Source organism: Typha latifolia, chromosome 2 (genome assembly GCF_019914945.1).
Source record: "Typha latifolia isolate L0001 chromosome 2, TyphaL0001v2, whole genome shotgun sequence".
Classification (NCBI taxonomy): Eukaryota; Viridiplantae; Streptophyta; class Magnoliopsida; order Poales; family Typhaceae; genus Typha; species Typha latifolia.
This window is the reverse complement of record NC_133087.1, coordinates 18190082-18217050: the sequence shown is the minus strand read 5'-3', so window position 1 is coordinate 18217050 and position 26969 is coordinate 18190082. Positions and strand designations below refer to the sequence as shown.

General features: G+C 38.1%; 6 protein-coding genes across 11 annotated transcripts; 4 read left to right on the top strand and 2 right to left on the bottom strand.

Annotated features, from left to right (window-relative positions):
• Positions 1 to 275: 275 nt before the first annotated feature.
• Positions 276 to 4053, bottom strand: LOC140781208 (uncharacterized). Of its 3 annotated transcripts, none has more exons than XM_073127092.1 (7): positions 3672 to 4053; positions 2450 to 3221; positions 1428 to 2103; positions 1236 to 1336; positions 1055 to 1144; positions 837 to 964; positions 276 to 624 (listed from the first exon to the last, which is right to left on the bottom strand). In XM_073127092.1, the coding sequence occupies exons 2-7, from the start codon at positions 3158 to 3160 to the stop codon at positions 480 to 482; spliced, it is 1851 nt and encodes a 616-aa protein (XP_072983193.1). In that variant the 5' UTR covers positions 3161 to 3221; positions 3672 to 4053; the 3' UTR covers positions 276 to 479. The 3 variants fall into 3 exon arrangements, with proteins under 3 accessions (XP_072983193.1, XP_072983195.1, XP_072983194.1); XM_073127094.1 differs by having other exon boundaries at positions 3868 to 4045; XM_073127093.1 differs by having other exon boundaries at positions 3586 to 3870.
• Positions 4054 to 4375: 322 nt separating this feature from the next.
• Positions 4376 to 10405, top strand: LOC140781209 (uncharacterized). 4 transcript variants are annotated; one of them, XM_073127098.1, is made up of 12 exons: positions 4376 to 4611; positions 4984 to 5082; positions 5696 to 5881; positions 5980 to 6104; positions 6964 to 7085; positions 7191 to 7273; positions 7514 to 7672; positions 7856 to 7999; positions 8958 to 9095; positions 9174 to 9268; positions 9395 to 9492; positions 10013 to 10405. In XM_073127098.1, exons 1-12 carry the CDS (start codon positions 4570 to 4572, stop codon positions 10153 to 10155), a joined length of 1434 nt encoding a protein of 477 aa, XP_072983199.1. In that variant the 5' UTR covers positions 4376 to 4569; the 3' UTR covers positions 10156 to 10405. The 4 variants fall into 4 exon arrangements, with proteins under 4 accessions (XP_072983199.1, XP_072983197.1, XP_072983198.1 ...); XM_073127096.1 differs by having other exon boundaries at positions 8910 to 9095; XM_073127097.1 differs by having other exon boundaries at positions 5684 to 5881.
• Positions 10406 to 10685: 280 nt separating this feature from the next.
• On the top strand, positions 10686 to 14290 carry LOC140781211 (ATP-dependent Clp protease proteolytic subunit 5, chloroplastic-like). The gene is made up of 9 exons (XM_073127099.1): positions 10686 to 10957; positions 11025 to 11129; positions 11211 to 11328; positions 11408 to 11500; positions 12677 to 12722; positions 12805 to 12877; positions 13258 to 13292; positions 13385 to 13473; positions 13836 to 14290. The coding sequence occupies exons 1-9, from the start codon at positions 10824 to 10826 to the stop codon at positions 14034 to 14036; spliced, it is 894 nt and encodes a 297-aa protein (XP_072983200.1). The 5' UTR covers positions 10686 to 10823; the 3' UTR covers positions 14037 to 14290.
• Positions 14291 to 14880: 590 nt separating this feature from the next.
• On the bottom strand, positions 14881 to 16424 carry LOC140780903 (uncharacterized). The gene is made up of 3 exons (XM_073126608.1): positions 16109 to 16424; positions 15886 to 16023; positions 14881 to 15524 (listed from the first exon to the last, which is right to left on the bottom strand). Exons 1-3 carry the CDS (start codon positions 16183 to 16185, stop codon positions 15062 to 15064), a joined length of 678 nt encoding a protein of 225 aa, XP_072982709.1. The 5' UTR covers positions 16186 to 16424; the 3' UTR covers positions 14881 to 15061.
• Positions 16425 to 17949: 1525 nt separating this feature from the next.
• LOC140782001 (protein SLENDER RICE1-LIKE 2-like) lies at positions 17950 to 19634 on the top strand. The gene is made up of 2 exons (XM_073128315.1): positions 17950 to 18543; positions 18837 to 19634. Exons 1-2 carry the CDS (start codon positions 17950 to 17952, stop codon positions 19632 to 19634), a joined length of 1392 nt encoding a protein of 463 aa, XP_072984416.1.
• A 704-nt stretch (positions 19635 to 20338) lies between these two features.
• On the top strand, positions 20339 to 23246 carry LOC140782491 (cytochrome c oxidase subunit 5C). The gene is made up of 2 exons (XM_073129080.1): positions 20339 to 20453; positions 22820 to 23246. The coding sequence occupies exon 2, from the start codon at positions 22833 to 22835 to the stop codon at positions 23022 to 23024; it is 192 nt and encodes a 63-aa protein (XP_072985181.1). The 5' UTR covers positions 20339 to 20453; positions 22820 to 22832; the 3' UTR covers positions 23025 to 23246.
• Positions 23247 to 26969: the final 3723 nt, after the last annotated feature.

The window sequence follows — 26969 nt, the reverse complement described above, 5'->3', positions numbered from 1 at the left end:
AGGAAGGTTTTGTGACAAATAATATCTTAGCTACCTGCTTCACCTGGCAGAGATGCTGCCAATAACGTGGAAGAGACTCCTCTGGTCCACTTAGACGACGCAAGCTTTCTAGAAGCTACAAGAATTTAAAGATGCAGGTGGATGTTTGAGCAAAACAGACATTGTAATTACACTCTCATATCACAAATTTCCCTGTTAAATTATATAAAGGAGACTGGAACAGGTATTGGCTTTTCTCCTCAACTTGCTTGCTCATCAAAATATCGAGAGAAATATAAAGTGAACGAATTTCCATGTATACACCTCTAAAGAGTTTCATATTTGCATGTACACAACTGAGCTTGACCTTCTAGTCATTTGAGAGCAATCAGAGCGTAAACCACATGAAATGAACTTGTTCCACCAATTAAAATTGCCTATTTATGCGAACTGCAGAACTGCATCTTCCTGCAAAGACTGGAAGATTTACAATAACAAAATCAACAAGTTGATACTGGCTGAACACCTCCTTGCATAGCCCTGTAGCACTCTAGACTGCAAAGCGGAAGATTGGATTTAGAATCTCGGTACTTGTATGCATTGGTACAACATGGGGCAGCACATTTCTCTCGTGGGGGTGGATAACTGAATAGAGGACCAAAATAAAAAGTGATATCAGCTAAAAAAACACCAAAAGCATGTAAGAAATTACAAAAAGCTACAAACTACATGCAAGGATAAAAAGAATCTGCTGCATGAAGGGCATTAGAAGTACAAGGAAGAAACTTGTAATAATAATAGACATGGATACAGAAAAAGAAAAGAAAAACAAATTTCAATAAAAAATGGTGCCTAACCTGCATTGCTTGGAGTTGAATATACTTGGAAGACCCACATCCTCAGAAAACGTAACAATCGTGCCAGTTGGTCCCATGACCCATCTGATAGAGTTTGATGCTAATGTCAATGACTCAGCAGCTCTCTTCTGAGAAATGCACAAGTTCAAGGCTTCAAGCAGTAAGCATAGGCCAGATATTCTACTGAAAACATAAGACTACTGCTAGTGTTTTTATACCTGTGCCATCTCATCACGCTCCTTGCGGATCTTCTCTTCCTTTTTCTTCCTACTAGAATCCTGGCCCAATATTTTCTTTATCGCTTCAGCCTGTAAGAAAAAAGATTAGGCAAACTATTTCCAAGTCAGAAGGGGCTAACCCAGAATTGCAATAGTTCAAAACAAGGAACAAAAGATGAACCTCTGATTCCCGAGCTGCCTTCTCTACTTGCATTTTACGCCTTTGAGCAGCCTCAGCTTTTCTTGCTTGCTGCTCCTCCTCAGTAAGCTTCTCCTTTTGCTCTGAAATCACAAAGTGAAAGTTAATATCATCTTGAACACTCTAATTTCTATCATAATCACTATATTCACAGAACAACATTTCTCTCCTTACTTCTTGTGGGAGCAGGTGGTAACCCATCAGGAAACTCGATCAAGCTCTCACCAGCAGCTTTGCTTGATTGAAGGGCTCTGCGACGTGTCATAAGAGGTTCTGCTCTAGCATAAGTCAATTGTTCTGGAGATTCTTTTTTAAGTTTCCTTTCCTTGGCATCAAGCTCATCATCCGAACCATGCTCTTCCTCTTCAATGTAATCTGTGTCATCCAACTGTTTTACAGCTTTCAACTTCCTTCTGCTTACATTGTTGGATCGTGACATACTGTAGTCTACATCCACATCATATGCACTTCTCCTACTTTGTGACACCTTGGATATTTTCCTTTTCTTGACACTGTCATCATCATCTTCATGCTCGACACTCTGTCCCACGCTGCTCTTTGAAGTTTTGAGTCTCTCAAGATAACGTATCTCATCATCTTCATCTCCATCACGAAATGAACTTTCTCTTGTTCGTCGCTTTGGCACCCTTTTACTTTTCCGAACAGGCTCAACAAAGGTAATGCTTTGGTGCTTATCTTTCTCCTTCACATGCATGCTCTTTTCTGTACTTTTGGAATGTGAGTCCTCTTTTTCTCCACGAGAAAAGCATCCTCCATTGAAATCCTTCCTTGAAGCTCCTTGCAAGTCATTTGCTTTTTCAGGTGGAGGGTAATCATCATCGGACATATCCTACAGCAAATAATAATAACAAATAAATAAATGAGTGAAGCAATATTTAGATTCTTCCAAAGAGAGTGAATTCTGAAGCAGTGCTTCATATTGAAAATATTACAGGACATACTAATACTGAATTATGTGACTTTTTTATCTAAATTATCTTGTTCTTTTGTTCAGAAGAACTACTCCAATTGTAATTTTTTAATAGTGTGCAGATCATTACTATAATAACTTCACTTCCACAAGGGTTTATTATAGGAAACTTGAGTATCAGCTAGGCAACGTCTGAAGAAAGTTTCCAAATAGTCTAAGTACTACGCTAAATTAGATGTCAAAGCAAGATAAACCAGCTGATTACCTGAAGGATCATCATTTGACGATGTCGAGAAGCATCCGCTGATCGCAAGGGCTTCTCAGAATGCAAACCAATTTTCCCACTCTCCAGATTTGATTTTGCATGAACAGTACGAGTCACTCCACCAACCTTAAGCCTGACCTTTCTCGATTCATTCTCAGCTGATCGATTGAGAGCTCCAATTGACTGATCCATATCATGACGTCCATTACTTTTGCCAACATATCCAACCAGGGACCTTGAATTAATTTTAGTTTCTTTACCTCCGCTTGCGCTCTTCCAATTAGTTGGAGCAACCACACCTTCAGTGCATCTCTTTAAGTCTGATGCACTCTGCTCTTTATCAGAATTATTAAGTATCTCACCTCTCGAACTACTACTTTTGTATAATACTTTGAGAGCTCCAAACTTTTTCTCATCTTTCTTGAACTTTCTGAAATCAGCTGAACTTTCAATCTTATTGATTGAAGCAACCTTTGGAACGTAAGTGTTAAGGCTCAATTCTTTCCTCTGCGAAGAGGAATCATAGCCCGTGTTATCATCAGGAGAGCGCTTGCTGGTATTGTCTGAAGATGGCGTGGATGAGGGAGGCGACATATCATGACCCTCCGCTGTTGGATGTGTGTCTGGGCGAGGCCTCCTTGAAGAAACACTTCTACGTTTCTTCATGACACTGTTTGCAGCAGTGAATCCTGATAAACCCAGGCTATCCATTGGAAGATCACAACTCAAGTACAGGACATATAACACTTCTTCTTCTTCTTCTTCTTCTTATCTGCAAATTAAAAGAAATCACTAAAAGATTAGTTAGCTGATCAGCCATGTCTTGGGCACCCAAATATAGTACAAACTAAAACAATACAAAAGTTAGTAATCAAGAACAACACCAGCAAGCAAAAGAAGACTGAAATAATACAAGAAGTCAGAAGATTGATCATATTAGATAATAAAGAACCGGAAATTGAATAAATGAACCAAATAAACAGATTTAAAAGAATTAGAATTAGTAACACAATATTATTACAAATTAAAGAACTAAGAAGAAAGCACCGACAAATCTCCTAAAAGCATTAGAACACAGTAACGTGAACAACAAAAAGACCTACATAAACGAAATAATTCAATATAAAAAACCAAACCTTCCGATAAATCCATCAGCCAACTATAGAAGAAAAGCCCAAAGAAATCCAGATCGACCCAAGAAACGTAGAACAATAATCTATACCTCCGTGGCGGCGCAAGGAAAAGAGAAAAAGGCGACGACTTTGGATAGGGGAGACGAGAAGAACAACAAAGAAAAGATGAGTCTTGTCCGGAGAAGAGATATGAGGGATCAAAAGAGGGTAATTGGGGTAAGAGAAGGACGGAACTAGGGTTAGGGTTAAAGAGAGGAAGGGGATACTTCGCTCCCCTGCACCTGCCTCTTGTTGGATCGAGAAAGGCGGGACCTTTAAGCGGTGATGGTGAGATCGATGGGTAAATTCCCCCCATCGCGTATGTGTTATTCCCACCCCCCACCCCGACCCGAACCCTTCGTCTATGGATGGGTGTTTGCTGTGTGGTTGTAGTCGTCGTAATCCCGTCTCTCCTTCCTTCCATATAGAGTGGAGGTGTAGACTTGGAGTCTCTGTGGATTGGATTTCCTTTCTCTTCTTCGTACAGAATTTGCATTTTAAACCCTTCACTTAATTTATATCACTGTTAGGCCCTCTCATTTTAACTTTTTGCACATCGCTTCCTATTTTCTTGGAGTTAATTGCAGCCCAACCCACTACGAGAGGACCGGATTTAATATATAGCGATGGCCCACGGATCCAGTTCATCATCTACTGGGCCAGCCCAAAATTGACTGACATCCTAATGAGTAATAACTATAAAAGCCCGGCCCATATCCCTCCAATGAAAAGCCCTCTTCTTCATCGAAGCATCGAGAGAGAGAAGGAGAAATTGGGAGAGACGAACTCGTCCCGCCATTGCTAATCTTTCGACTCTCTTGCTACCTTCTTCTCCGAATCCTTTCTTCTGCACGCCCTCTTCTGTGAATTTTTGGTTCTATTTGATCGTTCCATCTTCTCAGATCTTTCTGGTTTTCTTTTGGCTATTTATTTGTCCTTCTGGATTCCATGGCGGGGACATCGAGAAAGTCAGGCCGCGATCGCGCAATGGTAACGTATTCCTCACTTCTTTCGAGCGAAGGATTGGATGTTTCTTTTCTGGGTCTTAGTTCTCGTTGTTCGGCGAGTTTTGAAGTTCTACAACTGTTGCAGTTCAAAAGATTGGTTTCTAATTAGTTGGTGAAAACGATTTGATGAATTGAAGCTTTCGATTTCCTTCTCTTGTCTCTTCTTGTTCTTTTGGGTCGTTGGTTTTGTGGGCTTAGCTAGGGCGAATGAATGAACTAGTTGTTCGTTGTTGGTGTGCGTGTGCCTGTGAACTGGATTTAGCACTGCCCTAGATTTTGATATCAAGATTGGAATTCTTTAGCTTGATTATTTGTTATTATGTTATTATTTTTGTGTGTTTTGTGTGCACATCAGGACTTTGAAGGGTTCTTAAATGATCTGCAAGGATGGGATAAGTTATACAAGGACAAAGATCAGAAATTGAGTGGCCAGACACCTAACATCAGTAAAACGGTATATAGTTAGAACTAGCCAAAAGATTTTGTTTCAGTCTTTCACCAATCAATCCTTTTTTTAAGCATTACGTGCACTTAGCATTTTCTTCTTTGATAATTTATGCACTATGGGCAAAGTGAAGATTGTCATCAGCATGCTTAGGTATACTTACTGAAGTTCAATTACTTAAGGATTGAAGGTAAGGAACTGGTATACAAAATTTGAATGGGATTATTTGAGTGATCTGTGCTGCATAGCAAACTGATATTATACTCCTTGAATTAAAAAAACCTACTCCCAAATATCTGCTTGTATATGTTATGATCTGGGATGCATCTATGGCATGGAGAATCTTGGATAAGTGACTCATGCTGTTGTCCGATAACTTCCACATATGCCTTCAGCTCTTTCTGTTGGAAGTTAGGTCTATCTTTGAAGTTCTTGCAATATATGAAGGATACTTGAGAATATTGCTGCATTACTTTTTAAACAGCTTTGGGCTTGCATAACAGTTTGATACTTTGATATGTTGGTCTTCATTCTACTCTCTGAACAAGTGAACAGTATAAGATATAATATCAGGTGTCTTTTTAAGAATAATATGATCTTTTTCTTGAAGGGATCCTCACAGAATGCTGGAAAGGGCCATGAAAGTAAAGAGACTCTAAAAAGAGTTCCTGCAGTTGAGATTAAGAAGAAAACTAATGTTGTTTCAGAAGTCCCTGCAAAAAGTATTGATGAAAAAATAGATTATTTGAAGTACACAGGCTTTTTGAATGAGGAAAAATTACCCGATGCTGCGTCAGAGAAGGATCTGGTATGGACAAGTGATCTCTGGTTATTGGTTTCTTTCTGTTCATGATATGTCTAGCTGAACTTTATGATGCTAATTTGGTCCTCTTTTTCTGCTTGTAGGGTAATGAGTATTTTAAGCAAAAAAAGTTTTCTGAAGCAATTGATTGCTACTCGAGAAGTATTGGATTGTCTCCCACAGCAGTTGCGTTTGCCAATAGAGCTATGGCATATCTCAGGCTAAAAAGGCAAGTTTTTAGTTAATTTCAATTGTGTGTTATTAATAATTTGATACATTTTAAAGCTAATACATGAGCTTCTATTTCTAAGATTCCCATAAGCTATTCTCGTCCACATTGTTGTGAGATTGTTGATTAATCATTTGAGCCTTTATTACTGAAACCACAAGAAGTACTCATCCATCCAGTGCTTTTGAAGAGAGGAATTTAACTTCCAACAAGATAAAAGGGTGCATGAATGAAATCTGCTAGACATAACAGATGTCAATTTAGTGATGCTTTTTCTGATGTGAGATTGTGGGGGGGGGGGGGGTACTGATACGGCAAGATGTACACAACCTTGCTTATGCCACTATAAATTGTTTGCAGGACCTGTATAAACTACTAAGTAATTATCACTTAAGTTGTTTAGATATTTGCAATTAGATATCTCAACAATTGCCAAATTTATTGTCAAAGAGATCTCCACTGATCAAATTTTCTCCATGACTTATGTGAGAATTGCTACTGCATGGTTGGATTTCGTGTGGAATTGCAAGCTAGTTGTTGGATGCAATCATCTGTTGATATATTTGTCCGGTAATTGTTTTTTAGCATTGTGGACCAATTGTTCATGCTGATGTTAGTTCTGAGTATAAACTATAAACAGTATGAGATTAGAACTACTTCTGTACTGATAAGTGCTGAAATCAAGGTGCACACTGAGACTGGTATTTGCAGCTTCATGTCTGGCTATCTCATTCATTTTGGTATATTATTTTTACCTAATCATGTCATTTAATATTCTTCCATAGCATAAATCTGTGTTTGTAATATTTATTCTGTCATTATAACCCATAATCTGTTCAATGTTTCTCATATACATTAGATTTGAAGAGGCTGAAAGTGACTGCACTGAAGCCTTAAGTTTGGATGATCGCTATGTTAAAGCATACTCACGTCGAGCTACTGCAAGGAAAGAGCTTGGCAGATTTAAGGCATCCATGGAAGGTATCCCGTCTTCTTATCTCTGTTCCATGAAAATCATTTCACAGATATTTAGCCTTGCCTTTCATTTCATTGCTATAGTTAATGACATCCAAGTTCTTATCCCAGATTCTGAGTTCGCTATGAGACTTGAGCCTAATAATCAAGAGCTCAGGAAGCAGTATGCTGAAACAAAAGCTTTATATCAGGAGGTGAGCGTCCTTCACTTATAGTAGAACTCTTTGATATTCTCACAATTGACTGACAGAAGTACCGCAAGACAAAAAGAATTGTATGCAGTTATGTCTCTACATTTTTATATTTTGATGATTACCTCATTAAGGGGCCTTTGTACCCCTAAAAGCACCAGATAGTGTCTTACATGAAGATACATTTGCAGCGATTTTTTGTCTGCACTCTGCAATTTATTAAGCTTGGTGTAAATTATCCAGGAATTGGGCAAGAAGGTTTCTGCATCATTAAAAGGTTCTGTTCCTGAAATTCAAAGGGCAGGTTGTTCAGAGATGGGATCAATAGATGGTACAAATAGCTATTCTATCTCTAGTGATGCCAGGAAGACAGCTTCAGTTGCAGATAGAACTAGCAGAAAGGTACCTATTGAATAGTTTGGATAGTATGTTCAGAATTTTGGAGACAAAACCTCCTATCAAGTGATTCACCTTTCGATTTTTCTTCATCTTTTTGCAAGAATAAGAGTTAGATACTGGATTTCCCTATCTGGGCTTTCTGTATTTCATGTACATGAATTAATTTTAACCTACACTCTTGTTCAGGGCAACAGTATCAAAGTTTCTGATCCGCCTCTGATTGCTTTAAAGGATACAGAGAAAACTTTAAGAGCTAATACAGAATCCAGAGGACATGTATTTGATGAATCAAAAGGAGGCAACCTTAGTTTCAAAGATGCTAGTGTGAAGGTACACCAGGAAGAACTTTTCTTCAATATTCAAAGATAAATTATGTCTAGAATATTTGAGCAGCAAGCCTTTTAGAGATGATCCTTTCATAGACAGTTCTTTTTTTCCTCCATTGTCTTCTCTGTAGTCCATTTGGGCCTCTTCCCTATATCTTAACCATCCTCTATATCTTGTTTGTCCAATGGTATGTAACTTTGTTAATCTGGCTGACTTTATTCGGATCATCGAATATAATTTGTTAATCTGGCTGACTATTTGCATGAATTCAACCACATTGCTTTCTTAACAAACAATTGCATAACTTTGCTTTCATAAGAACAACTGCATACCTGAAAGCATACAGATGTTCACGTGTGTATATATATAATAAGTGTAAACGTGAGAGATTGGACTTTGCCATTTGATGTAATCTAGAACTTTGGAAAGGCCTATATTGGAAAAACTTGCCTCAGATATCTACTTATCATACACAGAAATTATCAATAATGGATTATTTTAGTATAATTACGACTACCTAATGCATGAGGTGTGGGGCTCAAATTATTTGAATAATATATAGAGGGCTTCGATATGTTGATGATTAGTTCAGATTTTTAAGTTTATATGTATTGTATATGATAAGACCACTCCAAAACCTATTGTAACTTGTAGTTAGTCTAGTATTTGTGATGCTAGAAGGAGCTTCAGGTTTTAGTCCATTAAAATTTGAAACTGCTTATATGACTGACTTACCAAGCTGTTTGTCAACCTTGCCAATTTTAACCTCAATTTCATGAGTTTCTCTGAGATTATCTTTTAGCCTTTGCTATGTGGTAAGCAGTAAATAGTTAATAAATTCTGCATTTTAATGAGAAAAGGAGTACCTGTTGTAACCTTTTTGACCCTTTTGAATATTACTCAATTCAAGTAGGAGAACCAATGCACCACACAGAAGAATGAACTGAAAGCATCATTGCAGGAAGTTGCATCCCGTGCTGCTGCACGAGTTATGGCTAGTTCTGCCAAAAATGTCTGTGCACCAAAATCAGCTTATGAATTTGAGGTTTCTTGGAGGGCAATATCTGATGACTGCGGACAGCAAGCTGAATTGTTGAAGGTTAGATGTTATCCTGTTATGTTCTAACCTAGTTGGTTGTACTAAAAACTTATCTTCTTTCAAACATTCCATGGTCAGACAATTCCACCAAATAGCCTACCTCAAATATTTAAAAATGCACTTTCCGCGCCCATCCTGATTGATATTATCAAGTGCACCACCAGAATTTTTAGGTATGTTGCTTGATACTGCTAAATGCCTGCTCTTCTACAAATTGTCTGCACTCTATGTAGATTCATAACATTCATTTATTACTCTCCTTTCTCATTTTGTGAAAACTCTTTTTCCTCCATGTTTAGGGAAGAAACAGAATTAGCAGTTAGTATACTGGATAATTTGGTCAAAGTTCCACGGTTTGACATGATAATCATGTGCCTTTCAGCTATGCACCAATCTGGTAAGTAGGAAGTCTATTATTGAGTAGTAAATATCTTTTAATTTTTTTACCGTCTTGAGAACTCTTGACTGGTTGTTTTTTCATTGAGAAACTGGCCAACTGCTAGGAAGAACGTGTTTAACTTATGATTTTATGCTTCAGTTACTTTTACATGACAATATGTTTCTCTTGGTTTCTACTAAATCTTTTAGACTCTTGAGAATAGCGTCAACTTTTCTCCTGCTGTTAATTTTATTTTGATTTTAGAGATCTTTAACTTTTTCGCATAGAAGAGCATCAATTTGTTACTCTTAGAATCTATAAAGCAAACATTCCTATTTGGTTGGTAATGGATTGTTTGCTAGTGAAGTCACTCTGTGGGACCTTCAGCTTTCCTAGTCTCCTATTTATTCATTTCAATCAGGGGAATAATTCAAATAAGACAATGAAATATACTGCTGTATGTCTGATGTATGTGGATGTTGCAAGCAGAAGTTTAACTTATACCTGCTGATGCTTACTCAGTTTTTCTTTCGTATAGAACTAAGGCGGATTTGGGAGGAAATATTGGCTGTCAAGGGCCTTGCAGCACATCAGATCGAAATCCTTACCCGGCTTCGACCAAAATATTGTTATGGTGAATGGCAAGATCATATGGCCCAGTCTAATGGATGGCCCAAATAAATGTGATTTTCCCTCTTAGAGCCAGAATCTTGTATTGAAGGGCGAGCCTGCTTTCTGCTTGTTCTTGACGATCCTGTACTTCTCTTAGTGCCCACAATCTCTCTCAGTGTATCATGCTTTGTTAGTTATCAAGCATATGAGATTGTATAATGTAGTGGTGCCATAAATTAATTTTTGTCCCACATCTCTGTAAAATTAACTCATCGACCGATTATTTTACATCATTGAGAGAGATGCTTGGGTTATTTAATCTGATTGCACAGATTGTGTAGCCTGTTCATATTCTTGTTAATATTTCAACCAAGATTTACTGCAGATTCTAGGCAATGTCAAGCATTGTACTATTACCGATACTAAGCAGGGAAATATTTGTATTGTGCATTGATAATCCCAGAACTTGTTGGTGTGATGGTGTTATAGCAATGTTATATGAGAACGTTATTATGGCTCCATCATAAAGCCGAAGGACAAATAACCATAAATAAACCTAAAAATGAGCCATATTACTCGGATTTGGGCTTTCCCGATTTAGAAGACGGATGGGCTTTTTATATTCCACCTCGTCCTGCTCGTCCTTCTCCTTTCTTCTCTCTTTCTTCCTTGCTACTGGATAAGAGCCCAAATAGAGAGAGAAGCCGGAGCTCAAACGGAAGGAGAAAGAAAAGCAAATGGCGAATTCCTCTCTCATGGCATCGGCGCCGACATCTCCCGCTGCTTCCCCTCTCAAATCCCTCCACAAAAACCCTCCTAAAACCCTTCGGTTCCCCTTCCACCAGACCCTCCTCTCCTCCCCTTCTTCCAAGTAAGCTCCTTTCTCTCTCCTCTTCTTGTCAGGACTCTTTCTTATCTAATCACACTCTTCCTTGCAGGAATTACAAGAACCTTGCGGCTTCCTCCTCCTCTCCTAAGGCGTCATACTCGAGTGGGCTCTGGGCTCCGGACCGAACTCAAAGGCAAGGGGTTTGGTCCATTAGGTGAGGTCATTTATTAATTTTGCTTTTCTTCATCGTCTCTTGGTGTTTATTGATTCTAAGATTTTGTATTTTGCAACGTAGGGATGATTTGCTGGTGCCGTCGTCGCCCTACTTCCCGGTAGAGGCGCAGGGAGGGCAGGGACCACCGCCGATGGTGCAGGAGCGGTTTCAGAGTGTCGTCAGTCAGCTCTTTCAGCATGTAAGTGTTGTGTGGGATCTTTTCTCTGCATATTTGTTGTTTCTGGGGTTGACCCACTTTTAAATTTGCGATATTGCAGAGAATTATTCGATGTGGTGGTGCTGTGGATGACGATATGGCAAATATTATCGTGGCGCAGCTTCTCTATCTCGACGCTGTGGATCCTACCAAGGTTTCTTTTTATCCTTGATCTTATGCTTTGCTTAAGCTTCCGAAGATGTTCTTGGAGAATGTCTTTGAGACTTGACAGGACATGTAATTCTAAGCCTTTTTGAGTTTAGTATGCTGTGTTACTGGCTGGGTTGTGCATATCATCAACACAAGATAGACTCAGAAGATGCAAATAATTAGTATGTAATATATAGTTGTTTACTTTGTCCAATAATTTTCTGATATCAGCTTTATAAATCCATATTGGCATTCTCCCCCGACATGTAAGCCGTCAACTTTTTTAAACAATCCTTTCGGAAAGTATTATCATGACTTCTTTTGTTCGCTGGTCTTCTCTCATGTTTGCTTCACAATTCACATTTATGGTATTCTCCTTTTCGGGGCTACCTTTGTTTCTCTGTCGCCCTATTGCACGGTACTACATTTGGTTGGTACTCTGGCACTGTATCTTCTACATATTCCTATGCTTTGTCATTGCAATCTGTATTCATGCATACAAATATTTATAGATATTGACTTTACCGTAGCATATGCATTTCTGATATTAAATTTCAAGTAACACCTGGGAGATTAATCATTTTCAAGGAAATTTGTCTTGTGAATCTTGCCTATTATTTTGAGTTTGTTTCACGTCCACCTTGTGTGATTCTTGTCGACTTTATAGCATTGCTCCAAAGTTTAGTGTATGACTAAGTTAATCAATTTTTTTTGGATATTGCATGTATAGGCTTCTCTATTATGAAAGTGTTGTTCTACTTTTATTTTATTTTTTTTCTGGGCTTTCTGTCACGTTGTTTCTCATGGTAGTTTTGTCTTTTGGCTTGATGGTGAGGCATCATGTTTTGATGATCATTATTAATCGTTTATCATAACATTCTCTTTATAGTTGACCTGGGTAAACAATTCTAGTAGCACCTCTTTGGATGCTTATGAAGCTGAATTTTTTATGTCTCATTTAGTCATTACAAGAATTAAGGAGTTTAAACCAACAAATTATGTTTTTCCATCAAATAGACGTTCTAGAGTACATGCGAACTTCTCCTACTTGTTCTGTTCTATATTTATTACTTCTATCTGTTATCATTATCATTTTCTCTTCCAATATAGAAGACACTCAATCTGCAGCTGCATTTATAATTGACAAGGACTAAAATTTTCTGCTTGATAACCCTGATAGGATATTGTCATGTATGTGAATTCTCCAGGAGGATCTGTGACAGCTGGTAATGTCTTCTCTCCTGTCTAGCTTAGTAATTTTAACAAGTTATTTCATGTTACTAAGAGTAGAGGCATCCTTCTTTGTAGGCATGGCTATATTCGACACAATGAGACATATAAGGCCTGATGTTTCCACTGTTTGTGTCGGACTGGCTGCCAGGTAATGGAATATGTAGTCCTCAGCTCCCTGTTCATTGCAGCCATTAGAGATGTGGATTTCCTTAGGTTTTCACCTCTGCAAAGGGATAATTGCCACAACCTTATGATATACTTTCGGATATGTAAATATGGCTTACACATGTTTTTTCCCCAAGTTTTTGTGATCCCCATTTCAATTTAATTATTGTTCAATTGAAATTTTACTGAAAATTTGGAAAGCAACATACTGTTAACTACTTATGCCTGATAGAACTGTTGTGGCCCTTTCATTGGTTATCTTTGAGGCTTTGTGTATGATCTGTGTCTCTCTCTTTCTTTTTGTTGCCATCCTGGATAAGGTAGCTGACTTTCATCTTGAATTGTTTTTCCTTGCAATAACAGCATGGGTGCTTTCATTCTGAGTTCTGGCACTATAGGTAACACTTCTTTAGTTTTTACTATGATGATTATATGGCCAGAACCAACTGGAATGTTATTCTAATTCTTAAAAGGAATATCTGAAATACAGGGAAGCGATACAGCTTACCAAACTCCAGGATAATGATCCATCAGCCTCTTGGAGGAGCTCAAGGTGGACAAACTGATATTGACATCCAGGTAAACCTGAAGATTTACCTTTAAAATTTTATGAACCTCAAGTATGTGATTACGTCAGTCATACTCGTAAAGAATTTGTTGAGGTAGTAAGGTTGTCAGTTTTGATGTTAGGACTGAGCTTCTGTAAATCGAGGTTCCAACCACCCAGGAGCCTGCTCTAGATGTTGTAGCCATTAGGCATAACCTTAAATATCATTCCATTTCAATGTTCTTTTCCTCCTGGAACTATCAGGAGCTCTTGATGTCTGTAATTCCTGTATCTTGTTTGTGTGGACTTCCACTAAACATGTGCCTTCTTTATAGGTAACTGAATTATTATTTCATCCCTGCTAAACCCTAGTATTTTTTTTTCTCTGCTTCAGGCTAATGAGATGCTACATCACAAGGCTAATTTGAATGGTTATTTGGCGTATCATACTGGTCAAAGCCTAGCGAAGATAAACCAAGATACTGACCGGGATTTTTTCATGAGTGCAAAGGAAGCAAAAGAATATGGTCTAATTGATGGTGTGATTATGAATCCCCTTAAAGCCCTTTCTTCATTGCCAGCTTCTGATCAGTGAAGAACAGTACTCGTGCATCAATTTGCTGATGTTAGACAAGCCTTACAGGGCTGAGGTGGTCTAATTGTGCTTTTTCTTTGTATTGTGGAAAGTTTGCAATTCCAAGCCGGCAACTTATTAAGAGTATAGATCCTTTGTTAGCAACATCAAGAGTAGATTCTGCTTTTCACGGTTAATTAGGATTGTTCTAAAGTGAAAAAGATTAATTTTGTAAGTTATTCTCTTATGATAGCCTCTCGTCTTTTGCTATTAAATGCTTGTTATTACCACTTCATTAGTTTGTGTGCAACACCACGAATTATTGCATGTTAGAGCTATCATATTCTATCTTCAAAGGTATTAATGAATGCTTCATTTTGCTCTATGGGACCCTATTTGCTTTCCGTTGGCATCAATACGCTATCTTAGTAGTATTTTTCTTAATGAGATACCAGGAGGGCGTCATTTATACTATGACATGCCAATGGTTTCTCTTTTTCAATTTTGAAGAGTTATCTGTCATTAAATTGAACTGCACTAAAATATGCTATTTATGGTGTGCTGATACTCTTTATTGGCAAAGGCGAGCACCCATTGTCAAATGAACCTTTCGCATTCATTCCTACAGGCTACAGTGGTGGATGACTCCTACCAACTATACCCATCTTTTAATGGTGTTGGGGATAACATGCACCGATGCACGTAGTAAAGATGTTTTCCTTTTGCCTCTATTAATGTTTGCCTCGATTATTGCCTATCCCATAAATAGCACTGATGAGGTAGATATCAGTTATGGTACATCCATCGTAGGTGGCCGGAAATTTGAGATATGTCGTCTATGCTGTATTTTTGTATCTCTTTGCAATTTTATCCACTAATCTTGCAATCATTTTATACAAAAAGCATTGCTTGGAAAATCTCCACACTTATGCCATGACCAAAAGATGCTCAGCTTTTGGATTCCCATCTCAGTTCATATGTCAGGGAGGGAGAGATGGAAGTGTTTGCATAAAGTGCAGGAACAGAAGAAAAATAAGACAGCAGTGTCAGGAGGGAAGAAGAAGGATCCTCTCATCAAAGAAGCTGCCCCTGAACAAACTTGAGAAGGTTGAGGAGACGATGGGCAGCTCCTCGAGTTCATCAAAGAAGTCATTCTCCTCAGCTACTTTGGGAGCTGGTGATGGCACAGAGATGATGCTCAAATGATCCCGGCCATCTTCTACTGCCTCTTCTGTTACTGGGTTTTGTTGGGCGATATCTTCTGAGCATTTGGGTGGAGATAACTCTCCAATGCTGATGGCTTCCTCACCTGTAGCAGTGGATTGCTTTGGGCTGCTTGGGTTATGAGAGCATTCTTCAGGTGTGGTTGGGTTGATGAAGGGGAGATCACGGCCTGGATGGTTGTGATTTGAGGTATAGGTGACGATAAGCATTGATGCATCAACTTTGCACCTCTCTACTTGCTTCTTTGCTGGACAGCCCTTGCAAGTGCTACATTTGTAATAACCCCTAGAACAGCAGGAAAAGAATAAAAAGTAACAACAGCCAACAGGGCAGTATAGTTATTTCAGGACACTGTTGATCTAGAGCTAACCAAATCCACTACCTAAAGGGTAACTTGGTTCTGTGTGATTAGTTTACTTGGTGTATGCTACTATTTTAGGATCTTGATTGCAACTAACTTTCAGTAGCCACTCTGTTCTGAAGGTTCTACTGGAAATCAAAACTATAGGAAAGGAAGAACTGAAGTAAGACTTTGGCTGGAGTTCAGCAGAGTGAACAGCAGCAGAAGAGATATCTTTGGCTGGAGTGATTTGCCGTAAGACTAATATGTAAGAGCTAGAATAACAAGAACGAGGAAGAGAACTACCTTGGGAAAGGAGTTCCTTTAATTGGTTTCTGCCCATACTTCCTCCAAGACCAACTATCAGAAGGTGGACCCTCACCCTTCTGCTTCCCAACGCTATCTTCAATTCTCACAGTGACAACTGCCTTTTGGATCAACTTTCTGAACAACAGAACAGGAGCATAAGATCAAAAGATGCAGACTTCAGAATTAGAAGCAAAGGAAAAAAAAAACAAACAAAGATGACCTTCTCTTGGGGGCTGAAGGATCTATCTTGGCCATCTTTGAATTGTGCAGCTCTTTTGCCTCAGAGACGCCATTCATCTTTCTGTGTAAACTCTGTGTGGTTTCTGCTTCTCTTGTTCTTTTCCTCTTCCAGTCTCTGTGGAATTGGGTTGGCTCCTCCCTCACGAATCATGCATCTGTGGTCATTCGCTATGCCAAAAGAAGAACATAGCCAGCTAAAAGGAAAAGGACAAAAGGGTGTTAGGGAAAGGTCGAAAGATACAAAAGAGAGGAGGTAGGAGTGGGGAGTTTGGAGATGACTTCTGAAGGCTGGCGACAGTGATGTGGATATGAACCACTACGCAAAATAATTAGGGAGAGCAAGAGAGGACAGGTCCGGTTTGCTGTCTCTCTTTCTTTGTCTCATTGATTACAATTTTTTTTTAAAAAAAACAATCCAGCAGTTGAAAGGACTTGAATGTTTCCATTTTTCACCCTTGAAATGCACAGTACTGCAAGTTTTTCTACCTAATTTAGAATTTTGGTTACTGTAAAGTTTAGTACAAGGGATCTATTTATACTGTTAATTGTTAATGCTCGGAATGTGTTTGGAATCCTATTTATGCAGTTATTAGAGTTTGCGTGGTAATTTTAGCCATCTACTCTTTTACCCAGTTCTGATTCATGTGCAAAATAACTACCTTCTATTGCCTGCTTCTACCACAACCCACTCGATGGAAGCCTTTGGCTGGAAAGCTCAGAGCATCAGATAGTTCACTGTATTTGGAGATTAGCTCCTCTTTTTCAAAAATATTTGCATACAACTGCCTCAAAAATTAAGTACAAAAATTCTCACTATATTCTACTTTTTGACTAATATGTATTTCATGCAGCTTTTTTTTTTTTTTTTTTTTTTTTTTTTTTTTTTTTTTTTTGCAAGTGAGAAAGCCTTGCCTCTTTATTTATTTATTAATTAGAATGACTTGCCTCTTAAGCTGAGTAGTCCTCACATCCAAGACTTGCAAACCCAACCAATTGTAAACTAATCCAATTCCTTGTTGGCCTCCCAAGCTCTGACTAGGTCGAAAGGCTTCTCCTCCTAAATGTCAGCTTGAGCTGCAACGTCTATCTCCACACGTCACCCTGTCTGGTTGATCTGAAAGCAGACACTAGAGTTGAGAAGAATACAACCAGAATTTAGATGTAGTGGATTATCCTACCCTTTGTTCTTGGTATATTTCTTGGAAGAAACTATTAAACTGGACAAAACCTTGTTGCCAATGGATACATTTGTCTGTTATAAGAAAGCTCTAATCGTTGAACCTTTGTCGTGGAGATATCATGCAGTCTGAATAGTTTGCATCGACCATCTCCCACCTTTTCTGTTTTTAACCGATTATTCATGTCAATCTTCTAGTTAGATCAGTTGTTTGTTGGCTACCAGTTTTGGATTAAATGTCTAAAAGGTTGTGGCGCTTTCCATCAATTTTTCTTAGTACTATGACTCATTCTTTGTTATGTAGTTCATCCTTTGGACAAATCACAGATATAATATGGTTTCTGCAAACACTATTGTCAGTAATTAATTGTCTTATGTTAATGTTGTCATGTGTTGCTTAACTTTCCTGTCAATTTTTGTCTTGTTGGATCCTTCCACTTGTAAATTTTGCCACAAGTATGCAACCTCTGGATCATTCTGACCTCAATTACTTTGCAACTAGTATACTTGTGTTTAAATAGAGCATATGCTCTCAATGGACTCACCACTGAATCAATGTTTTTCTGCCAAGATGCTGAGCTCTGCTGATGGACTCAATTATCTTGGAGAGCATCAGATGTACTATCCTGTTCAGAACATAGAAGATGAATGCAGTGGCAATCAGACCCATTTCTTTGAAAGAAGAAGATATGGGCGGCTTCAGTGACCTCTGGTCAAGTTATGGCTTCTACAATGATACTTCCTTTGATATAGGAGGCCCCATAATGCCCAGTGAACAACAGTTCTCAGAATTTGCAGACGACATGCAGGTTGATACAATTTCTGCAGCAATTCAATCATTGTACAATCCAATTGCCCCTGCAGAAGAAGTAGAGCAGATACTTGACTCACTTGTGCCTGAGAACTCAGAACTCCTCCGATCCAATGATCAGCAATCCTCAGCAGACTTGTCATTATTAGATCTTTTGAGCAACCACCAACCAATCCACAATCGCTTGAATGTCAAAAAAATAAATGCTTTGACCGATAGAGAAGATCAGCAAAGTGGAGGAGGAATGGAGTTGTCGACAGAAGATATCATGAGAATTGCGGCTGCCTGTTTCATTCAGATGTCATCCCCTGCAGATAACAACCCTTACATGCTTAGGAATCCATTTGGCTTGTCAATTGGAGGCTTAAGTGCTGGGGGAAATGAGAGCATAGAGCTTGCAAACCTTCTGCTGTCTGCTGCTGAGAAAGTAAGCAACCAACAATACAATTGTGCTACCAATCTGATCGAAGGATGTTTCACATTGTCTTCTAACACTGGAAATCCACTTCAAAGAGTTGTATACTACTTTGCGGATGCATTACGTGAAAAAGATCGAAAGAGAAACTGGAAAAATTTCATGCAAGGGAACAAATGAAAGGGATTTAATAGCACAAGATATGATTAAAGCATTGCAGACCAGCCACCCTGTGAATCTGGTAACCTTTGAAAAAATTGCTTTTGGCTAGATCATTCATTTTACTTCAATGCAGACCATCTTAGACATGTGGCTTCAGCAAAGAGAATCCATCTGATCGATCTTTCAATCCGCCATGGGGTTCGGTGGACTATTTTGATGCAAGCATTGGCGACGAGAAGCTCATGTCAATCAATAATGTGAAGATCAGTGCTATTGGAACATCGGAAGAAGCTATAAATACAACAGGTAAGAGGCTGATAAGCTTTGCTGAAAGTTTGAGCCTGCCTTTTATTTTCAAAGCAGTGATAGTACCAGATGTTAAGGATCTCAAAGACAACATGTTTGATGTCGAGGAGGGGGAGGCAATTTCGGTGTACTCTTCGATGGATACGAGCTACATGATTGTAAGGCCCGACAGACTAGAGACCGTCATGAGAGTTATAAGAAAACTTAGGCCATGCATCATGACGGTTGCTGAAGTCGAAGCCAAACATAACTCCCCCTCCTTGATTAATCGGTTCACGGAGGCCTTATTCTACTTCAGTGCCTTCTTTGATTGTATAGGCAGTTGCATGGAGGTTGACACAGATAGAAAGTTTGTAGAGGAGAGATTTTGTTCGCAGGGCATCCGAAGCATCATTGCAACAGAGGGAAGTGAGAGGTTAGTGAGGCATGTGGGAATCAGTGTTTGGAGGTCGTTCTTCACTCATTATCAACTCGTGGAGGCTGAACTGAATCAATGGTCATTCTATCAGGCTAGCCTGTTGGTTAAGCAGTTTGTCAATGGCAACTCATACACACTTGAGAAGAATGGCAAAGCATTGCTTGTTGGGTGGAAGGGAACACCACTACATTTTCTTTCTGCTTGGAAGTTTCAATAGAAACCAAATGGTATCATAAAGATTCTTCCTTTCTTCTATGTGAATCTAATGAGTTTGAAAATTAGAAGTATGCATTAAGTACTAATATAGGATGTGTTCAGAACTTGTAAGACTGTGAGAGTCTTTTGGACAAAAATTAGCATGTCTTCCATTGATGCAAATTGAAGAAAGACTTCCTCATAGTGCTTTATTAATATCAACATAATTTTAGTTAACTTTCAACTCGATTCACAAGATATGTAATATTTCTGTACGCACTTCCTAAAGAAGGGACGGAATATATTGTAAGTACTACCTATAATTTAATAAAAATACAATGGCAAAAATTCTTCTGCAAAATAACATTTTACATTTATATTTACAGAACAAAATAACATTTAGCTAGTGCAGTTACAAAGTATTTAAATTGAATCGCAAGGGACTTTTACAATTTATTTTTTAAATTTATAATAATAGATTTTAGTATATTGTGTACATTTTATTATAATAAAATATATAAAAATATATACACTGATTTTTATACATTAAATAATAAGAAAAATTAAATGCAATTAAATTGTATACCTTTTCCATTATATTCTCTCATCTCCTAGATTAGAAGAAGATAATTTCTATCGTTTCATCTCGACCGTTGAGTTGTTCATCGAACCGTCGATCGTCCTTCTACTTAACCTACTTATACAAAATTTCCATTCCGTGCTAGACTTGCACCGTACTGAGAACAATCGCGAGGTGACCAATAAAGCGAGTGGCCTCGTCTCCTTCTTGTTCTGTGGAGAGAACCAATCGCGAGAACTCTTTTTCGCTTCTGGGCGTCAGGTAGATTTTCCCACCTTCTTCCTAATTTGTCTCCCTTGATTCCATAAACTAGACCCTATCAATGCTTATACTTGATCTGGTGTGTATTTTTCTCTTGCTGTTTTGTTTGGATGATTGTAGTGTTGTTTGTCCTCCTAATCTTGCTGGATCTCGAGAAGTTTTTTTCTGAAAAAGATTTGTGTTTTTGTTTACTTGTTTCGAGATGTTTCAGTTCTTTCCGTCGCAGATCTGAAAAGGGTTCGTCCTTTCTTTAATTTAGATCTTCTGTTGGTTTTAGTTTTAACGATCTCAAGGTTTTCTCTTAGATCTTTTATTGCTTTCGTGTTGTTATTTTAGGTCATTCTTTTTTCTCGTAAGAACAAAGGAGAAATTGGTTAGTTAAGTTTGGGTTTGCTGTTTTGCCCTAGTTTTTCCTCTTGCTTGATTGGTGGGTATCGATATTGGAATTGTTCATTGAAAAATATTAGCAACTCAGAATAGGCTGTTAGTAGGTCCAGGCCCGAAGCCCAGACTGCAGAAATGCCTGATCAGCTGATCCGAAAGCCAGACGGCAGTGGAATTAAACCATCGACCTATGGGTGAAAATGGACAGGATTTGGATCGGATAGTGGTAGATTTATATTTATATCTATATTTTTTTTCTTCGGGTATGAATTTGAATACTCATAGTGAACTTAATTATCATATTCACCAAGTACAACTACAGAAATCTCCTTAATTTCTCCTGCACTTAAAACTGTTTCTGGCCCTGGCTGGTCAGATTTCTCTACAGTCTGATCTTTGAGCATGAGGTGTTTAGGCTGGTGAATTCTTATAGCGCATGAGTATTGGGCTAGGCCAGCTGATTGATTGGGATAGACTGCATTTCAGGCTTTTGGGTCGGTTTCTTTTTTCTGTTAATGCAACCTAGGCTGGGGGTGTTTAGGCTGTTGAATAGTGATGTGCGGCATGCATGAATTTCCTAAATGTGAGTATTAGGTTAGGCTGAGCTGGATGCCTATTTGAAAGATCTATGCGTTATACTATCATGACTTAGAAATTGGAATTCTCTGGCTTTAGCTTCTAACAAGTAATTTTATGTAGACCACTACACTGATCAACATATTCATGCCCGTAGTCTTATATTTCTTATGGTTTTGATCTCAAGAGTAGATTCAACTATTAGAACTTAGAAGTTTTCCTGATTAGTCAATTTTTATCTAAGAGGAATGGGAGGCTGATGAGACCATTTTGCAGAGCATGGACTAAAATTTGATTTTGTGACCATGATATATTACACTTGGCGAATTTCTGTGAACCTATCTCATGTGGAAGTAGAGTTTCTTGATATTTTTCCATATGATTAAGATGCTAGTGAGCCAGTGAGATAAGACTTAGTAGTATTGTCAGTTTAATTATGGATTACGGAGGACATCAACTGTGAGTGAACTTTTCACTGAGTTGTTTGTAATGTTTCTTGTATTTACTTCTGGATGAGAAGATACACTCAACCTCAGGATAAGTGGAACAAGATTTAGTCCACTGTAACCCTTCCAGGTTGTTGTGCTCATCAGAGCAAATTAAATAGTTCTACATTGTTTCGTAGTACAAGAGTTAAGTGATATATAAAAAATGATAGGATATTATTTTCTAATTACAGTTTTTAATTTGTAGTATGTGTTCATAGCAATTGTGCAATCTAGTTATGTTGTTGCAACATGGACACCTTTGTGACCAGTACAAGTAATCTAGCTCTATCAATGCAAAGTATTACTATTTTAGACATAATAAGAGAGGGAAATTTTCATTCGATATAATAAGCATTATCGGTTAGTTTTAAGATATAATAAGTATTATTGGTTAGTTTTGAGATTTTGTGTCAATTAGTGAGCATATAGCACTTCTTTCTTATGTTTTGCATGTGATATGTGATCTCCTGCTACTTACATCGTGCTCTTGTACAAGGTAAGTTGGGTCGACTTTGTTGTCTTCCACCACATGCTTGCTTAAGCTTACGTTATTTGTTTCTGTATCTTCTATACTTGCCCGTGATCACTATTGAAACAACTCAGTTGCCTTTGTTTGCAGGACTACATACTTTGTATATATGAACAGTCTAAGATAAATAGATTATAGATACAGCATAGACATTATCATAATATTTGATACACATGTTCTATTTAGTTATAGAAAGGCAAGACAGCTTGTTATATACCTACACTTTCTGGTTGTTTTCTGTGATTATTCCCAGTAAATTTTTGCTGTGTACTGAGCTTTTTCTTAATTTCAATTGAAGAATTCTAGTAGATGTAAATTTGCTCGTCTAGATCTTATGATCTGCCCTACAGTATCTGACTTTTCAATTATGAGATTTGGTCTGATTTTAGGCCATAGAAGTAAATGGCTGCACATAAGATCGCACATGCTACCCTGAAGGGACCCAGTGTCGTCAAAGAGATCTGCATTGGCCTGACTCTGGGGCTATTTGCTGGCGGCCTTTGGAAGATGCATCACTGGAATGAACAGAGGAAGACCAGGGCTTTCTACGACATGTTGGAGAAGGGTGAGATCAGTGTTGTTGCAGAGGAGTAATGGATTCTTCTGCCTATGAAAGTATTCTTGCTTTGGCAACCATGTTTACAGGTTCTGTTGAATGGTTGTTCGCTCATACAATAAGTTCAGGACTAGACTTGAAAAGCCTATTCATGCTTTGCAGACGATTTACTTGCATTAGTTTGTACGTCTAACAATATCCAGATATTGGTTCTGCTGTCTTTCAACTTACTGAAGAGAACGAGTTGACCTTTTGCAGCATTCCTTGTTTATTTTGCACGACACTCTTGTTGTTGCTATTTAATGTTTTGATTAGGATTTATATTATTGGTACGGGAAATACCGAAGCTTGTAATGATTTTGGTTTCACGTCACATTGGCATCTGCATCTTTTCCATCTCTTATTTTGGAATTTATGGGTCAACCTATTATTGAGCTTCTTAGACTTTGAACAGGCAAAATATAAAGCTCGAGTGCTATGCACTTTGAAAGCTTATTTCCCAAGTCGAGCTCGAATGAGTTAGTCACCTATTATAGGGCTGTCAAAATAATCAAGCCGGATATGGCTCGATCAAGTGGCTCGAAAATGAGTTAAGAGTTGAGTTTAATACTTAAAATATGCTTGAAAATAATTTTAAATTAAGTTTGATTATGAGTCGGCTCAACAAGGCTCAAAATAATTATAATATAAATATATAAAATGAGTAGTATTTTTTTATTATATTATAATTCGCTAAATCTAAGCTTAATGTAAATTAAATTTGATAAGGCTTGACTTGAGCAAAGTTTAAAATTGCTTATTGATTCGGTCGGGTAGATGGAGATCAAAATTATTTGAATTAAAATATTTTTAATTTAAGATTGATAACAAATATAAACTTTAAATTAATTTCAATTGAAGCTTGATAAGCTAGGCTCGACTCGATTACAACCAAAAAAAAAAACAATGAGTTGGAATGATTGGGTCTCTGGGTCCATTAGCCTTTAAAGTTGGAGATTTGGTTTTTGTCAATATGTGAGAGGTTTACCAAACGTACATTTCACAAACTTTATTGAAAGAGAGAGTTCTTATTATAAGGTACTTAAACGATTTGATCCTAATTATCTTGAGTTTTATGTATAGTAATATTAGTCATATCTTTAATGTTATGGTTATGATTTCTTGTCATGGAGACATTCCTACGTCATCAACACAAGTTGTTTCTACTCCTAATATTTTTTTTGTGAAAAAAGCCAGAAAATATTGAGAAAATATTTACAGATAAGGTCATATCTACCCGTTGAGAAGGATATCAAAGGTTCCTAGTAAAGTGAACAGGATGCCTAATTTTGATAGTTTTTGGATCAAAACCGACGACTAACAATGTCTCTATCCAGGATTTTATGCAGATTGGGTTGCAACAAGTTTGGGGGAATCGGCATCTACATCAGCCCTAACTTTCCCTCCCCTCCTCTGGCTACAGTTGTCTCAGCTTGTTACTTGGTGAAACAGCAACTATTCTAGCAGGCTTAAAGGGAGATCAACAAGCCCTCGATTACTAGCGAAGTTTGGCTCTTCAGCTGTTGTTAATTGAATTAACGCTTCTGACATCAATCCAGATTGGTCTGCTCACCAAATTATCCATGGATTAAGTTGGGTTTCACCGGTAGATGCAACAGTAGGTTGGCTCACTTTTTGGCCCAGCATGCTCTCCACACCAAGACGTCTGGTCTTTTGGTCGAGAGATCAGTTGGATGCTTCTTGTAACCCAATCTAGATTAAATGACAATGGTCAGAGGACCTTCTTTTGAAAAGAAAAAAAAGTTTTGTCTCGGTGAATTTTAGTTGGATCAAAAAAAATAATGAGATGTATTTTTCCAAGTAGGAGTCAAAAAGTATTTTCAAGTTATAATTAGATATATTTTTAAAAAAATATTTTATAATATGCGTTTTATTTTTCAAAGTTTGTTTAGGATTTATAATACGGCAAAGAGCTTATAAATATATACTAATCCTTATGCTACGCATGTGATAATTTTATTCGATGAAGTTTTTACTCCACACACTATGAAAGATTCGAGATGAAGCGGTCTGACATAGAAAAATTTCTAAGTGCAAATTTTAGTAAAACATCAAATTCATCTTAATCTATCCCTACGAGAATCATTCGGCAACCCTCATCCTACTGTGCCATCTTCTTTTCCACACAGTCGGGCCTACATATCTTAAATTTACTATTAATCTTTTGATTCGCTCGTACTCTGCTGCTCTTAAATTAAGACGTGCAGCTGATGCTTATCTTTTTCATGGATTTCCTTGGGGCTTTTAATTTACTCCACCATGAATTGAACTAGGAATAGCTAAAAGTTCACTTCTCCAACCATTTATTTCCTCAAAATAAACCAGAAATAATTGAGCAGCACGATGACGCTTATATTTGTAAAATACCCACTAATGGAGATCCGTACTAAGATGCTACCAATCGCGATTAGTTTAAACGATGCCTTTGATGGCATTTCGGGGGCAAATTAGATAGAGATTTATATGCCAATCTTTATATAATAAAAGGTGTGAAGCTTCCTAAAGTGGACTTAATTTGATATTAGAATATAATATTGCGTTATGGGGATCTGTCGATTGTTTTTAAATTGCAAATAATATTCTCATTCGCGATTATAAACGTAGGCTAATGTGTTCGCAATTAGATATATCACACAAATTTTCGGCCCCTGTTCCATTTACTTGAATATTTTACCAGACTATAAATCATCTTAGCATACTTCTGGTCATATATTCCATTAGATCTCGCACTTCCCAACCCACTAGAAGACATACAACCTATTGGATGAAAAAACTATGAAGGGTAAGCTCAGACTTTAGATTTAAACTGTTCCCACGTGAATTTGTTTTCGTTCTATACTACTAAGTTTATTAGCTCAAACTCCATGTTCATTAGGCATATATAGTACTTAGATCTATATATTATATATATGTTGCTCTCTCTCTCTCTCTCTCTTGGAACTTTAAGAGCCATTAAACTAAGTATGGTGTGATGATAACATGAGGCGCTGACGGAGATACGAGAACGGTCAATGGGGAATAGGGATGGCTTTAACTGCACTTTTGCTGCTTCTTCTCTAGGAAGAAGAAGAAGAAGAAGAAGAACGAAGAAGAAGAAGAAGGAAGAAGAAGAAAAAAAAGAAGAAGACGAAGAAGAAGAGGAAGAAAGCGGATTGATCGGTCTGGGTGCCAACGGTGAGGACAAGATATTGAGAAAGGAGAGGTCCCCACAAAGAAAGCAACGCGCGAGAGGTACCGAGAATTAAATCAAGAAGATCCAAGATTTTGTATGCACACGGACGTCAGGTAAGCTCTTGAGTACGTACGTGGATCCTCAGATTGGGCCGTCTAGTCTCCATCGCTGTCGCCTAGAGAGAGAGAGAGGGAGAGAGCCATGGCCCATGCATGGGTCACTCGCTGCGTGATATTACTACCCACCTCTCGGAACTCTTCAAGGCCGTGCCCGTACAACACCCCGAACGTGGATGGATATATTCACATATAGGGATGTAGGTTTACAGCGTTGAAACGTTGACCACGCACTCGTAGGAGCAGCGCGACTCCTGTTCCAGGTGGTGCACCGACTCGAGCCCACGAGTCCACGAAAGAGAGAGAAAGAGAGAAAGATGAGTTTAAATTAGTATGAGTTCAGTTAGGCAGTTGGGAGAAAACCGTTTGTGGTCCTGAGTTACAAAACTTACAACAGTTGGTCTTTCAGTTGCCCCGCCGGATCACCATTACAACTCTCGACTCCTCCATACATAATTTGAAAAGCAATTTAAGTAACGCAATTATAGTCTATAGAGGATTAGAGGTTCCGTGCTACATGGTGGTGTGCATGATTTCTGCCTAATAATAAGATTCTTTCTCTACTGTATGCAGCAAATCGTACCGCGGTTGCTCTTTGCAAAAAATGTCCGGAAGAAATCGTAATAAACTAATAA